General features: G+C 44.4%; 2 protein-coding genes across 3 annotated transcripts; both read left to right on the top strand.

The window, feature by feature from the left end:
- The first annotated feature begins 4,432 nt into the window (after positions 1-4,432).
- On the top strand, positions 4,433-10,242 carry LOC115169185 (uncharacterized). The gene is made up of 7 exons (XM_029724673.1): positions 4,433-4,502; positions 4,704-4,872; positions 7,694-7,747; positions 7,837-8,886; positions 9,010-9,441; positions 9,748-9,944; positions 10,066-10,242. Exons 1-7 carry the CDS (start codon positions 4,500-4,502, stop codon positions 10,240-10,242), a joined length of 2,082 nt encoding a protein of 693 aa, XP_029580533.1. The 5' UTR covers positions 4,433-4,499.
- On the top strand, positions 10,243-15,339 carry LOC115169659 (mucin-12-like). 2 transcript variants are annotated; one of them, XM_029725515.1, is made up of 8 exons: positions 10,243-10,536; positions 10,666-11,151; positions 11,272-11,574; positions 11,702-12,010; positions 12,146-13,054; positions 13,178-14,071; positions 14,148-14,203; positions 14,497-15,339. In XM_029725515.1, exons 1-8 carry the CDS (start codon positions 10,362-10,364, stop codon positions 14,797-14,799), a joined length of 3,435 nt encoding a protein of 1,144 aa, XP_029581375.1. In that variant the 5' UTR covers positions 10,243-10,361; the 3' UTR covers positions 14,800-15,339. The 2 variants fall into 2 exon arrangements, with proteins under 2 accessions (XP_029581375.1, XP_029581374.1); XM_029725514.1 differs by having other exon boundaries at positions 14,148-14,342.
- Positions 15,340-15,633: the final 294 nt, after the last annotated feature.

Below are 15,633 nucleotides of genomic sequence, written 5' to 3'. Positions count from 1 at the left end.
CTACAAAAGGAATACCAGCCACGTTGCAGACACCGGCGTCTTGCTTCCGGACAAGCTAAACACCTTCTTCGCCTACTTTGAGAATAACACAGTGCCACCGACATGGCCCACTACCAAGGACTGTGGGCTCTCCTTCTCTGTGGCCGACGTGAGTAAGACGTTTAAGCGTGTTAACCCTCGCAAGGCTGCTGGACCAGACGGAATCCCTAGCCGCCGCGTCCTCAGAGCATGTGCAGACCACCTGGCTGGAGTGTTTACGGACATATTCAATCTCTCCCTATCCCAGTCTGCTGTCCCCACTTGCTTCAAGATGTCCACCATTGTTCCTGTACCCAAGAAAGCAAAGGTAACTGAACTAAATGACTATCGCCCCATAGCACTCACTTCTGTCATTATGAAGTGCTTTGAGAGGCTAGTTAAGGATCATATCACCTCTACCTTACCTGGCACTCTAGACCCACTTCAATTTGCTTACCGCCCCAATAGATCCACAGACGATGCAATCGCCATCGCACTGCACGCTGCCCTATTCTATCTGGACAAGAGGAATACCTATGTAAGAATGCTGTTCGTTGACTATAGCTCAGTATTCAACACTATAGTACCCTCCGAGCTCATCATTAAGCTGGGTCAGAACCCTGCCCTGTGCAACTGGGTCCTGGACTTTCTGACGGGCCGCCCTCCAGGTGGTGAGGGTAGGAAACAACACCCCGCTGATCCTCAACACTGGGGCCCCACAAGGGTGCGTTCTCAGCCCTCTCCGGTACTCCCTGTTCACCCATGACTGCGTGGCCATGCACGCCTCCAACTCAATCATCAAGTTTGCAGACGACACTACAGTGGTAGGCTTGATTACCAACAATGACGAGACGGCCTACAGGGAGGAGGTGAGGGCCCTCGGAGTGTAGTGTCAGGAAAATAACCTCACACTCAACATCAACAAAACAAAGGAGATGATCATGGACTTCAGGAAACAGCAGAGGGAGCACCCCTATCCACATCGACGGGACAGTAGTGGAGAAGGTGAAAGGTTTTAAGTTCCCCTGCGTACACATCACAGACAAATTGAAATGGTCCACCCACACAGACAGCGTGGTGAAGAAGGCGCAGGAGCGCCTCTTCAACCTCAGGAGGCTGAAGAAATTTGGCTTGTCACCAAAGACACTCACAAACTTTTACAGATGCACAATCGAGAGCATCCTGTCGGGCTGTATCACTGCCTGGTACGGCAACTGCTCCGCCCATAACCGTAAGGCTCTCCAGAGGGTAGTGAGGTCTGCACAACACATCACCGGGGGCAAACTACCTGCCCTCCAGGACACCTACACCACCCGATGTCACAGGAAGGCCAAAAAGATCATCAAGGACAACAACCACCCGAGCCACTGCCTGTTCACCCCACTATCATCCAGAAGGTGAGGTCAGTACCAGTACCAATAGCATCAAAGCTGGGACCGAGAGACTGAAAAACAGCTTCTATCTCAAGGCCATCAGACTGTTAAACAGCCATCACTAACATTGAGTGGATGCTGCCAACATACTGACTCAAATCTCTAGCCACTTTAATAATAAAAAATTGGATGTAATAAATGTATCACTAGCCACTTTAAACAATGCCACTTTATATAATGTTTACATACCCTACATTACTCACCTCATATGTGTATATACTGTACTCTATACCATCTACTGCATCTTGCCTATGCCGTTCGACCATCGCTCATCCATATATTTCTTTGTACATATTCTTATTCATACCTTTACACTTGTGTGTATAAGGTAGTTGTTGTGAAATTGTTAGATTACTTGTTAGATATTACTGCACGGTTGGAATTAGAAGCACATGCATTTCGCTACACTTGCATTAACATCTGCTAACCATGTGTATGTGACCAATAAAATTAGATTTGATTTAATAATGTTTAAATAATGTTTACATACTGCTTTACTCCTCTCATATGTTTATACTGTAATGTATTCTACTGTATTTTGGTCGATGTCACTCCGACATTGCTCAATCTAATATTTATATATTTCTTAACTCCATTCTGAGGAAGCACAGTTCCCGCTCAGCCCAGTCAAAACTGTTCGCTGCTCTGGCACCCCTATGGTGGAACAAGCTCCCTCACGACGCCAGGACAGCGGAGTCAATCACCACCTTCCGTAGACACCTGAAACCCCACCTCTTTAAGGAATACCTGGGATAGGATAAAGTAATCCTTCTAATCCCCCCCCCTAAAAGATTTAGATGTACTATTGTAAAGTGGTTGTTCCACTGGATATCATAAGGTGAATGCACCAATTTGTAAGTCGCTCTGGATAAGAGCGTCTGCGAAATGACTTAAATGTAAAAAATGTAAATGTTGTGAATTGTTACATACTACTGCACTGTTGGAGCTAGGAACACAAGCATTTCGCTACACCTGCCATAACATCTGCTAAATATGTGTATGTGACCAATAAAATGTGATTTTATTTGTATTTCTATAGTCATTGATGCACACAAAACACAATCTTTTACAGTCACATCCCCAAAATGTCTTTCTTTTTCCGCCAAAGCCGAAAGACTCTGTGGCAATGTCTATGATGAGGAACTGCTGAAGTATGGATACAAAGTTACCTCCAAGGAGGATGTTACTTTTAATGCCCATGTGGACAACAAGTGAACAATGTTACAGCTCCGTCAGCCATGGAGCAGCAGGTGACCCAAACCCTAGGGGCTGCAGCTATGGAGCTAGAGGCACTGGTTGGCAACATGGTCCCCACCTGCTCAACTAAACAACAACAATGCCAACAACACCAAACACGTGGCCCAGGCATCCCCTCAGGCAGTAGCAGGTCTGGCATCCACTGAGAACAAGACTGTTGAAGGTATGTGTCATCTCAGACTCAGAAACCCAACTGTCTATGGTAAACTTCCATCTGCTTTGCACTAGTGATCTGTGTTCCCTCCCTGCACTGTTTTCCCCACAGTTGTTCCACAAGTCAAACCTGGCTCAGCAGAGATGTTGGCCAGCAGCAGCAGTGAGGCCAGTATTTCTGGACAGGTCTGTGCTCCCCAGCATTACACACACACCAACCAGGAGGGGGGATATGTCTGTGCTACCATACCCACAGAGATGCCCTGCTACCCCAGAATTACCAGGCATACCCTCCACCATCACCACCCTAATTCCCAGGGCAGTCCTGCATATGCCAACTATATGGCAGAGTGGTATATTGTCCCCCCGGTCAGCCAATGCTGCCCTGGTGACATCATCAGCTCCGCTGCCACTGCCCCAGTGCACTCACCAACACCTCAGCCCTTCTAACAGCTGCATGCAAGTGGCACCAACCATGGGGTGCTCTTGCCAATACGGAGGGCAGAGCCCTTCCTCACCGTGCATCCCTGTGCTTGTCCTCTCCAGACAGTTTGGCTCCCTTCACTACAGGTCCAGGCAGAGACCCAGGATGGCCACAGGTGTGCCCGGATGCAGGAGCAAGTGCCTGCCCACATCCAGACGGGTCAACTGCACTTCCTCTTCCTGCAACGTGAATGACAGCTCCAGCTGGGCTCCAGAGCTTTCTACCCAGGTCTCCTACAGTGTGGGAGTGTCACAAACCCCAGCCTGGTCCCTGCCGGGGAACTGAGGTCCATGTATGCCCCTGTCCCGTTGTATGCCCCCATTGAACAGCAGACAACAGATGCCCCAGTACAGCGTCCCTTATGTAGCGCCCAGACAAGGAGGGTTGTTCCATTGAAGGCGCAGAACGAGAATAGTCCATTCTCGTCCAAATAAGGCAGAAGTATGGAACCAGTTATTCTAGGAATGGATGGCCGTGAGTTATTTGATTTAATTTAATCTAATTAATTAAGAAAACATGAATACAGTATATTTGGCGCATATTCATAAGAGGATAAGTCTTCAGTTTGATTACATTTGGCCTGGAAGCTTTTGTTAATTGGTAGTATAATTAAGCTACTGAAGTTTTTTTTCATTGAAGACACAGATAATATTGTTCCTCAGTTAGTATAAAATAAAGATTTCTCAGGTGGCTACATTTCAGTTATTTTTCTCATTACAGAACACCCAGACATGGACTGAACACAAAGCCCTACAACCTTATTTTGCAAATAATTGTTCACTCCTCTTTAACTGAAAATGAAAGAGAATGTGTTAAAAATGGGAGTTTTGTATGCTGAAAGAGTGCCAGGAAAAGAATGGTTGTGATTATGCATAATTACATAGGCATGATTTCTTATTTTTTTGCTGCTGCTGATATGGCGTGGCAATTTGAATTAAAATGTATTTTAATATGTTATTTGGTTGAAATGGATTCGGCTAATATTTTGTTAAAGCTAGTCTACTGCACAAAATGCGCAAATGTTGCTTTCATTTTCAAGTTAGCTAAGGCTTTAGGTTACTGGAATTGTGACGTCATGAAGCCGCGGCGTTTTACAGCATGGCTTTGAAATTGATTGTAGTCCTCGTTGTTGGCTCAAGAGGAGGTCATCTGCAATGGTACTGTAGGCTATGTTTTTACTATTCTAAAATATCTGATTCAGTTTCGAATAATCTGAATAGATATCTAGTTATACTTGTGTAAGATAAATAATAGGCTTAACCAACTGGCTGTAGACACATGAATGTACAGTAGGCTATGCATGACACATTATCAGGTAAACAACACCCGCATCTAAATCATAAACGGTACTTTTCCAGATGGCTTCTAGGAGTACGCTTCACTTCAAGCCCCCATTGACAATCATCATCACATACGGGCTGAAGAGTTGGCTAGAATGTCTTTGCAGAGCCATACTCATTGAGGGACCAAGGCAGATACCGGAATTTATTGCTGCCTATTGCGACGAGCTGCTGGAATTTAGAGAACGTGAGTACCGCTGATACTTAAAGGGGAAATCAGCCTCTATTCGGTCAAAAGCTTAGGGATAGGGCTAGAGAAATGATATTCAAAGTATAGTTTAAACCATGTGTATAGTTTAAACCATGTTTTGAGGCTATATAGTGCTTGTTTTACATTGACTTTGTTTACAAACATTGGAGTAAAAAGAAATGGCGTTCTGATGGAGTGCAACAGTTGAACTAAGCTCATGAGGCATTTATTGTTCTTCAAGAATCAATAGGTACATACACTACCCTAAGTATTTATTTGGACAGTGAAGCTACAACGTTTTATTTGTCTCAATATTTTAAATAAGTACAGTACAGAATGTCACCTTTTATTTGAAGGTATTTTCCGACATATCTGTTTTACCGTTTCGAAATTAAAGCTCTTTATGTATCTAGTCCCCCCCATTTGAAGGTGTTATAAGTATTTGGACAAATTCACGAACAGTATATGTGTATTAAAGTAGTAAAAAGTTTTGTATTTGGTCCCATATTCCCAGCACACAATGTCTACATCAAGATTGTGACTCTACAAACGTGTTGGATGCATTTGCAGTTTGTTTTAGTTGTGCTTGGGATTATGCTGTGCCCAATAGAAATGAATGGTGAATAATGTATTTTGTTGGAGTAACTTTTATTGTAAATAAGAATAGAATATGTCTCAGAAACCTTCTACATTAATGTGGATGCTACCATGAGTATGGTGGATCATCATGAATGAATTGTGAGTAATGATGAGTGAGAAAGTTAGAGGTACAAAGATCATACCCCCAAGACATGCTAACCTCTCACCATTACAATAACAGGGGAGGTTAGCATTTTATATCATACCCCCAAGACATGCTAACCTCTCACCATTACAATAACAGGGGAGGTTAGCATTTTATATCATACCCACAAGACATGCTAACCTCTCACCATTACAATAACAGGGGAGGTTAGCATTTTATATCATACCCACAAGACATGCTAACCTCTCACCATTACAATAACAGGGGAGGTTAGCATTTCATATCATACCCACAAGACATGCTAACCTCTCACCATTACAATAACAGGGGAGGTTAGCATTTTTTGGGGGGGGGGTATGATATTTATACCTCTATATATATCTCACTCTTTATTCATTCATGATTATCCGTAATCATGGTAGCGTCCACATTAATGTAGAAGTTTTCAGAAACATACAGTACCAGTCAAAAGTTTGGACACATCTACTCATTCAAGGGTTTGTCTTTGTTTTTACCATTTTCTATAATGTAGAATAAACTATGAAATAACACATATCGAATCATGTAGCAACCATTAAAACGTGTTAAACAAGTGAAAATATATATTATATTTGAGATTCTTCAAAGTAGCCAACATTTGCTTTGATGACAGCTTTGCACACTCTTGGCATTCTCTCAACCAGCTTCATGAGGTAGTCACCTGGAATGCATTTCAATTAACAGGTGTGCCTTGTCAAAAGTTAATTTGTGGAATTTCTTTCCTTCTTAATTTGTTTGAGCCAATCAGCTGTGTTGTGACAAGGTAGGGGTGGTATACAGAACATAGCCCTATTTGGTAAAAGACCAAGTCCATTTTATAGCAACAACAGCTCAAATAAACAAGGAGAAACAGCAGTCCATCATTACTTTAAGACATGAAGGTCAGTCAATCTTGAACATTTCAAGAATTAAGCGCTATGATGAAACTGGCTCTCATGAGGACCGCCACAGAAAAGGAAGACCCAGAGTTACCTCTGCTGCAGAAGATAAGTTCATTAGAGTTAACTGCTCCTCAGAATTTGCAGCCCAAATAAATGCTTCACAGAGTTCAAGTAACAGACACATTCAACATCAACTGTTCAGAGGAGACTGTGAATCAGGCCTTAATGGTTGAATTGCTGCAAAGAAACCACTACTAAAGGACATCAATAAGAAGAGACTTGCTTGGACCAAGAAACACGAGCAATGGACATTAGACCGGTGGAAATCTGTCCAAATATGAGATTTTTGGTTCCAACCGCCGTGTCTTTGTGAGACGCAGAGTTGGTGAATGGATGATCTCTGCATGTGTGGTTCCCACCGTGAAGCATGGAGGAGGAGGTGTGGGGGTGCTTTGTGACACTGTCTGTGATTTATTTAGAATTCAAGGCTCACTTAACCAACATGGCTACCACAGCATTCTGCAGGGATACGCCATCCCATCTGGTTTGCACTTAGTGGGACTATAATTCATTATTTCAACAGGACAATGACCCAACACACCTCCAGGCTGTTTCCATTATTTTGGCAGTTACCCATACATAAAGTACATTTACTGTACATTTCTAAATGGTAAAACATATGAATGAAAATACCCTCAAATAAAAGGTGACATTATGTACTGTCGCCTTATATGTAGCAACTGAATATTGCCCCTTTAACATGTGGACTAATGTAGATACCTACAGTATGTTTACAAACACGTAAAAGTAGTCAATGTTTAAAAAAGTAGCCCAGCTTTTTTTTTGTAGACCCTAATAACTTTTGAGCCTGGTTCCTCTCTAGGTTTCTTCCTAGGTTCCTGCCTTTCTAGGGAGTTTTTCCTAGCCACTGTGATTCTACATCTGCATTGCTTGTTGTTTGGGGTTTTAGGCTGGGTTTCTGTATAGCACTTTGTGACATCTGCTGATGTAAAAAGGGCTTTATAAATACATCTGATTGATTGATTGAAACAGTGGGATAAATGTGGAATTCTTATATGCTAGGCCCCTAGTTCATTCTGACGTTACCTAATTAGAGTGGAACAAGGAATGAACTGTATTTCCTTTTGCTCAGGTAATCCTTTGATGGATACCAAGGATGTTACATATCTGTACCAAGAGATACGCGGTAAGGACTTTAAAATGCTTTAAAAATAATACAGTTCAATGTCTTGCACACATGCCTCACAATTTCCTACATTTTTATTTTTTCAATAGAGGCAAATTATGTCGAAGACTGGAAAGCTGCTATAGACTTAATGCACAGGCAGCTAGGCCTACAGTATCCACCCGGAGAGCCTGCACCTGTGCACTGCGATCAGATGTCGCTCCTCCTGGCTGAGGAGACCCTGTCAGTCAGCCAGAGGATCAGCTCAAGGTCCACCCAGGAGTCCAATGTCCCCTCCAGTGAGCCCATGGGTGGGCCAGATGAGCAGGCTCAGTCGCTGAGCAGTCCCCCTGGAGTAACCCACAATGGAGATGACGTTGGAGGTCAATCCAGCCCAACCCTCCCTGGAGATGGAGCTCAGTCCAGCCCAGCCCAGCTTGGAGATCAACCCAGCCCAGCTGTGGAAGAGGAGGGGGCCCAGGCTGGGCCGGGTTCTGCCGTGCAGTCAGCCGTGTTCCAGAGATCTCCGTCAGGGGACAGTCTACTGGAGGCCAACCACTCTGCGGTCCTGATCAGCACCGCCAGCGCACCGACCAACAACACCGTCATTGTCCACTCTGAGAATCCTCCGGAGACCATTGTCTTCCACAGCAACAGACGTCTATCCTCAGGTGTATCTTCCAGGGGTAGTTTGACCTGGACTCTTTCGGTTGGTGAGGGGAATAAGGTTTGGGTGAATGACCCAACAGAGGTGATGTCTGATGATGTGGTGGTGTTCCACAAAGTGCCCTCAATGGACAGCATGTCTCGCATGCCATCTGCCTGGAGTAATGCCTCTTTAGCTGCTGAGGAAAAAGTGGATCAAGTGATTTCAAAAAGCAGCAAAGAATTCTTACTGGAGAATGTATTGTCTGGCTCTCCATCCTTTGGGGAAGTGGCTTCAGCTGCAGCTTTGCAGCAGGTAGAAACTGATCAGATAAGATCTACCATTGAACTTACAGAGAAAGTATCCTCCTCGGAGATAGTGGGAGCCAGAGCAGCATGGATAGTGTCGTCAGTCGGGATACCTTGTAGAAAGGAGAGTGTAGGGAGAACAGCAGAGACCCCAGAGAGACACACATCTCCCAGAGATTCACCCAGAGTATATTCTCTTCTGTCAGGTATGATATTAATCTATACTCAAAAATGTATTGCCAGTTTGGTACAAACTGTTTAGGGACAATATATGACAAGATACATAGTAATGTTTAAAACCTTTGCCATTGCATCCTCTATCCTCACAGCTCATTCTGATGAATCTCTGAAGGGTACAGACAAATCATCCATCTCCAGCCTGACCAGGGTTCCTTCTGCACCTCGCAGTGAGAGAGGGAAAGAATTAACAATTTCACCTAAATCCAGTCTGGCCAGGCTCTCCTCTGCCTCTGTAGATGAGAGAGCAGCTGAATCAACTTCAAGAGAAGTCTACAGTAATGTGGAGGAGCTACTGGTGCCTCCGACTGCTTCTGTTGGCAGGGCTTTGGCATTAGTGACTGCTGCAAGACATTCTGGAAGGGCTTTATCAGGAAGAGCTTTCTCTGAAACAGAACTAGTGGATGCAGCACACAGAGTGTCCTCAGTCAGGATACCCAGTAGAGGGGAGAGTGTGAGGAGAACAGCAGAGACACCAGAGAGACACACTTCCTCAGTATCTCCACATGCATCTTCAGTGTCAGGTAACAGAATACATTTACATTTGAGTCATTTAGCAGATGCTCTTATCCAGAGCAACTTACAGGAGCGATTAGGGTTAAGTGCCTTGCTCAAGGGCAGATCAACAGATTTTTCACCTAGCCGGCTCGGGATTTGAACCAGCAACCTTTTGATTACTGGCCCAATGCGTTTAATCACTAGGTTACCTGCCACCCAGAGTAAAATGTCTCTATATCACAGTTCTAAAAGGAACATAGTCACACATGCATTACAGCTTTTCTATATCGCTGTATCTTCTGTTGATTTGAAAATAAATGTCTGTTTTATAGAGTGCCCAGTGATGTTTGAAAAAGAGGACTGGTGTGTAATCACCATTCCCTCTGCTCCAGTGAAGAAAGCAGTCAAATTCAACCCCTTCGAAGAGATCTCACCTATTACTTCACCCAGCATAGAGTTAGCTTGGGAGGAGCTTCTACAGACATCAGAATCCATCGTTGATAAAGTAGCCTTCAAGACTTTAGAGATTGTAAACAAACAATTACAATGCTCAAGGAGGGAGATCTCTGAAATGGCCCCATCTGACCCTGTGGTTGTGTCTCAGTCTCTAAACGTACTTTCTTATGATGATCTCTCTTACTCGCCTTCAGCTGTGGAGGAATTCTCTACTGCCTCGGCAAGATGCTCAGAAGGTGATGTCACTGAAGGATTCTCTACTGCCTCGGCAAGATGCTCAGAAGGTGATGTCACTGAAGGATTCTCTACTGCCTCGGCAAGATGCTCAGAAGGTGATGTCACTGAAGGATCTCACTCTGAAACAGCAGTAGAGAGTGAAGCAATCTCTGTGAGGGAGATTTCACCAGCAGTGACTGCGAGGTGTTCTGCCAGTGACGAATCAGAACGAGTTCCCTCTGAAACAGCAGTTTTGGGAGCAGCAGCGCCATCAATGGAGGAGTTATCAGAGTCACCAACTGCATTAGTCTTTGAGGGTGGGATTTCACCAGCGGTGTTGGCCAATGATGTATCAGAAAGAGCTCCCTCTGAAACATCAGTAGAGGGAGCTGAGGCTTCAGAGAGACACACATCTCTCAGTGTATCTCCACAGACTTCATTTGTGTCAGGTATGTCTCACTTCCTCTCAAGGTAACTTCCAGGCCCAATATTCCATAATACTTCATTTTTTAAAATGTTGTTAGAGGAACAAAGTCAACGACTTTATTTAACATCATTTATTTTGTCTCTGTCCATAGCGCATTCTGAAGAATCACTGAAGGCTAAAGACTTGTCACCTCCATCCAGTCTGGCCAGGATTCCCTCTGCACATCTCAGTGATGGTGTGTCACCAGCAGTGTCTGCAAGATGTTCTGCTAGTGACTTACTAGAAAGAGCTTCCTCTGAAACAACAAAGCCCAGAGTGATCCCCTCTGCACCATCAATGGATGAGCTATTGGTATTACCAACTGCTTCTGTTGTTGGGATTTCAACAGCAGTGTCTGCAAGATCTTCAAGAGGGAGTTTTGCAGAAAGAGCTCCCTCAGAAACAACAGTGGAGGGGGTAAAATATTCTGAAAGTGGTTTATCAGGAAGACCTTTCTCTGAAACGGAACTAGTGGATGCAGCACACAGAGTGTCCTCAGTCAGGATACCCAGTAGAGAGGAGAGTGTGAGGAGAACAGCAGAGACACCAGAGAGACACTCATCTCCCAGAGTATCTCCACAGACATCTTCAGTGTCAGGTACAGTAGTCATCCAATCTCTACGATATACTTCTAATGAGGTCCATGTTACTATTTCTGGTTAAAAAAAAAAAAAATCTGTCTTTCCTCAACTCATGGTGATATGTGTTTCTCCAACAGCTACACGCATGTCATCTAAGCCCAGCCTGTCTAGGGTCCCCTCTGTGTCTCTCAGTGATGGTGCAGCAGAGTCAGTCTCTATGGAAGTCATCTCTAATGTGGAGGATATTTATACAGCACCATCAGTGGAGCAGATTGTGTCTTCAACTGCTGCTGTGGTCGGCATTTCACCAGCAGCGTCTGCTAGATGTTCCTCAAATGACATGTCTGGAAGAACTTGTTTCGAAGCAGCAGTAGTGGGAGCAGAGATACCAGAGAAACACACCTCTCCAAAAGTTTCTCCACAGACATCTTTAATGTCAGGTAAAGTAATTCATGATTTATTAAATACATTAAGATTGCTGCGTTAATAAGGTCCATATCACCTTTTCGGTAAAAGTGGGAAGTTTAAAATATTGTTCTAATTTTTACTTTGTCGCCCCATCTCTAGCTCATGTTGGTGAATCTATGAGAGGTACAGACATTTCACCTAAATCTAGTCTGGACAGGATTTCCTCTATTGGTGAAAGAGCAGCAGAATCAGCTTCTAGAGAAGTGATGTATATGGAGGAGATGTATAAAGCATCAATGGCAGAACTACCAGGGCCTCCAGCTGCTGTTGGAGGTATTTCACAAACAGTGTCTGCTAGATGTTCACAAGGTGACATGGCAGAAAGAGCCCCCTCTGAAACAGTAGTAGGGAGAGACACATCTTCCAGAGTTTCTCCTAGGGTTTCTCCACAAACATCTGTGAGCTCAGGTAAAGTGTTAAACTATCTTGAATGAAATATAAGGTTGTTATGTCAGTATTATGGGCAAAATGAATTGTGAAATACCACAGAATACTTCAATCTGGTCTGTCTTTTCACAACTCATGTTGATGTTACTCCAACAGCTACAGGCTTGTCATCTAAGTTCAGTCTTGCCAGGGTTCCCTCTGTGTCTCTCAGGGATGGTGCAACCGAACCAGCTCAGATAGACAACGAAACACTGTCAATGGAGGAGCTTATGACGTCTCCATTGTATTCTCATTGGTCACCAGCCGGTTCTGAAAGTGACTTATTAGGCTTAAAAGGAGCTCCCTCTGAAACAGCAGTGGATGGAGCACACAGAGGGTTCTTGGTAACGATACCCAGTAGAGAGGAGAGTGTGATGAGAACAGCAGAGACACCAGAGAGAGACACATCTCCCAGTGTTTCTCCACAGACTTCGTTTACAGGTGTTGTTTCTGATGTGACAGTTTTCTACAGAGATTCATCTGTGGGAGAATTGCATCTTTCTCCATCTGTTGGTGAGGAACTTGTGGTGGAGGCTTACGAATTACCATCACTGGAGAAGAAGGAGACTCCATCTACTTCAGTTGGTAGACTTTCACCAGTAGTGTCTGCAAGATATACTGGAAGTGGTTTAACAAGAAGAGCTTTCTCTGAAAAAGAAGTAACGAGACCAGAGACACCAGATAGACACATGTCTCCCAGACTTTCTCCTAGAGTTTCTCCACAGTCCAGTCTGACCAGGATTTCCTCTGCACCAACAATGGAGGAGCCACGGATGTCTCCAACTGCTTCTGTTGGTAGACTTTCACCAGCAGTGTCTTCTGTAAGATATTCCGGAAGGGGTTTATCAGGAAGACCTTTCTCTGAAACAGAACTAGTGGATGCAGCACACAGAGTGTCCTCAGTCAGGATACCCAGTAGAGAGGAGAGTGTGAGGAGAACAGCAGAGACACCAGAGAGACACACATCTCCCAGAGTGTTTCCTAGATCTTCGCAAAGAGTTTCTCCACAAACCTCTCTCATATCAGGTACAATTGTCATCCATACTCTGTAGAAAGGTCTACTAATAACATTGTTGGGGGTAAACATGGGCAAAACTTGTAAGGTGAAATGTAAACAATATGTGCTTAGTTTTGTGTCTCTATCCACAGCTCATGTTGGTGAATCTCTGTCCGGTACAGATATTTCCCCACAATTCAGTCTGCCTAGGATTCCCTTTGCGCCATCAATGGACAGACCCACATCTCCCATCATTTCTCAAAGAGTTTCTCTACAATCCAGTCTGTCCAGAATTCCATCTGCACCATCAATGGAGGAGCTACTGGTTTCTCCATCTACTTCTGTTGGAAGAATGTCACCAGCAGTTTCAAGAAGATCTTCAAAAAGTAGTTTATCAGAAAGAGCTCCTTCTGAAACAATCATAAGATATTCTGAAAGCTGTTTATCAGGAAGAGCTTTCTCTGAAACAAAACTAGTGGATGCAGCACACAGAGTGTCCTCAGTCAGGATACCCAGTAGAGAGGAGAGTGTGAGGAGAACAGCAGAGATACCAGAGAGACACTTATCTCCCAGAGTTTCTCCTAGAATGTCTCCCAGAACTTCTCCTCAATCCAGTCTGGCCAGGATTCCATCGGCACCATCAATGGAGGAGCCACTGGTGTCTTCAACTGCTTCTGTTTGCAGGATTCCTCCTGCAGCAACAGTGGAAGCAGCACACAGAGAAGAGAGTGTAGCGAGAACAGCAGAGGCACCAGAGAGTCACACAACTCACAGAGTTTCTTTCAGAATATATCCACAGACATCTAAGACAAGCGTCCTTTCTGATGTGGCAGTTTTGTACAGCCCATCCATGACCGCAGGGTTTCGTCTTGAGGTTTTAGACATGGAGTGTGACCAGGTGTATACGTCAGTGAGTGACATCACAGCAAAAGTTCCCTCTGACACTGCTGCAATGAAGACAATACACAGAGAGTCCTCAGGGAGGATACCCAGTAGAGAGGAGATTGTGAGGAGAACAGCAGAAACGCAAACATCTCATGCATCAGGTAAATATCAACTTTCTGAAATATTATTAACAGAAACCAGACTATTTTCTAAACATTTTTCTTCCTAATCGCATAGGAGTATTGGACAACAGCACACAGGTTTCACAAACTGCAATCCGCCTTTGTGAAAAGGTGAGTGCCTACCCTATAGAAGTGCAGCAGGGGACCCTGGGACTTGAAGTTTATCTAGGAGCTTCTCCAGCCAATGTTGTTGGGCCTCAAAACAATAGAACTCAAAACACACGTTCACAGGGTGTGCAGACTAGTCCAGGTAAATTTATCCTCAGAATACAATAATTCATCTTTAATAATTGTTCAATCATATTTTGTGTGCATTGAAGATATTAGGGGATTTTTTACCCCTCCAATATATTTGTGGAAATGAGAATGTTCACTTTTGATGTTGCATTCGATTCTCATATTAGATCATCATGGCGAGCCCTCACAGAGCTTTCCTATTGGAGCAGGACGCGTCACTCCTCATGCTCAGCCTGCCCTCGAGAATTACACCAATCAGGTCTGGACACTCTACCACTTGGCCAATGAGACAGAGGAGGGCACACTGTCCGCTAAAGTTATCTCCCAGCCTCCGTACAATGGTAGTGCTTATATTCGCAACTTTGGGGCTGGACATGTGTTACTGGCTGAGAGGTCCCCTTCCCCTCAGAAATCTGACGCCCAGTCCTGGAGTGGCCAACCCAAACAGCCCCAGCCACCACCCTTCCTAATGAGCCCAAGAAGGGCCTTCACACACAGGGCACAGTCCTCCACCCTCCACCCTCCTCCTCTACCCCAGCCTCCAACCGTCCACAACCAGGAGATCAGCATCCCCAACTTCTTCATGCATCCCCAACTTCTTCCTGTGTCCCCAGGCAAGATCGTTCGTAGCATTCCGACCGCGATGCAGACCAGGTCGAGGTCTGCTGTGGTCCGGCCAGGTGACCCCCCGGGGTACCTGTCATTCTCCGTTCCCATGGAGACGGTGAGCGGAGGTTCTGGTCAGGACGGTCAGGCCCAGTTCCTTCAGGTCATCAGTGCCGAGGGGAACACTGTTTACTCTCCCGCTCTCATAAACATTTTCACCACAGAGGAAGAGGACCAGGAAGGAGCCAGGAGGCGGCCAACTAGTGCCCCATTTAATTGGTAGGGGACTGTTGTCTAGTTTAGGGTTTCCCAAACTCTGTCCTGCCCCCCCCCCCGGGCAAAACTGAGTTTGGGAAAGCCTGGTCTAGTGAGTATCAATAAATACATTTGCATATTATAACAAATGTTCTCCCTCTCATGTATTAAACAAACAAAACATGTTTTAAGTGAGCAGTTAGGCTGGTCTGAAGCTGAGAAAATAAGGAAATTCAAATCAAATATGATGTGTCACATGCTTCGTAAATAACAGGTATAGAACAACAGGTATAGAATAACAGTGAAATGCTTACTTACGAGCCCTTTCCAACAATGCATTTTTTCCTTATCTTTCTATAATTTATTTAGAATAAATTAATTATAGCAAGATAACAAGGAAAAAAATAAACAATGAGTAACAATAACTTGGCTATATAGTCAAG

Source organism: Salmo trutta, chromosome 31 (genome assembly GCF_901001165.1).
Source record: "Salmo trutta chromosome 31, fSalTru1.1, whole genome shotgun sequence".
In the NCBI taxonomy this organism is placed as follows: Eukaryota; Metazoa; Chordata; class Actinopteri; order Salmoniformes; family Salmonidae; genus Salmo; species Salmo trutta.
This window is presented reverse-complemented; position numbering and strand designations above follow the sequence as displayed.

Coding starts and splice junctions, on each gene's coding strand:
- LOC115169185 (XM_029724673.1), top strand. Junction 9,442..9,747: donor ACATGCATCTTCAGTGTCAG/GTAACAGAATAC, acceptor TCTGTTTTATAG/AGTGCCCAGTGATGTTTGAA. Junction 9,945..10,065: donor CCTTCAAGACTTTAGAGATT/GTAAACAAACAA, acceptor ACTCGCCTTCAG/CTGTGGAGGAATTCTCTACT.
- LOC115169659 (XM_029725514.1), top strand. CDS start 10,362: ATGGAGGAGTTATCAGAGTCACCAACTGCATTAGTCTTTGAGGGTGGG. Junction 11,152..11,271: donor ACAGACATCTTCAGTGTCAG/GTACAGTAGTCA, acceptor TTTCTCCAACAG/CTACACGCATGTCATCTAAG. Junction 12,011..12,145: donor ACAAACATCTGTGAGCTCAG/GTAAAGTGTTAA, acceptor TTACTCCAACAG/CTACAGGCTTGTCATCTAAG.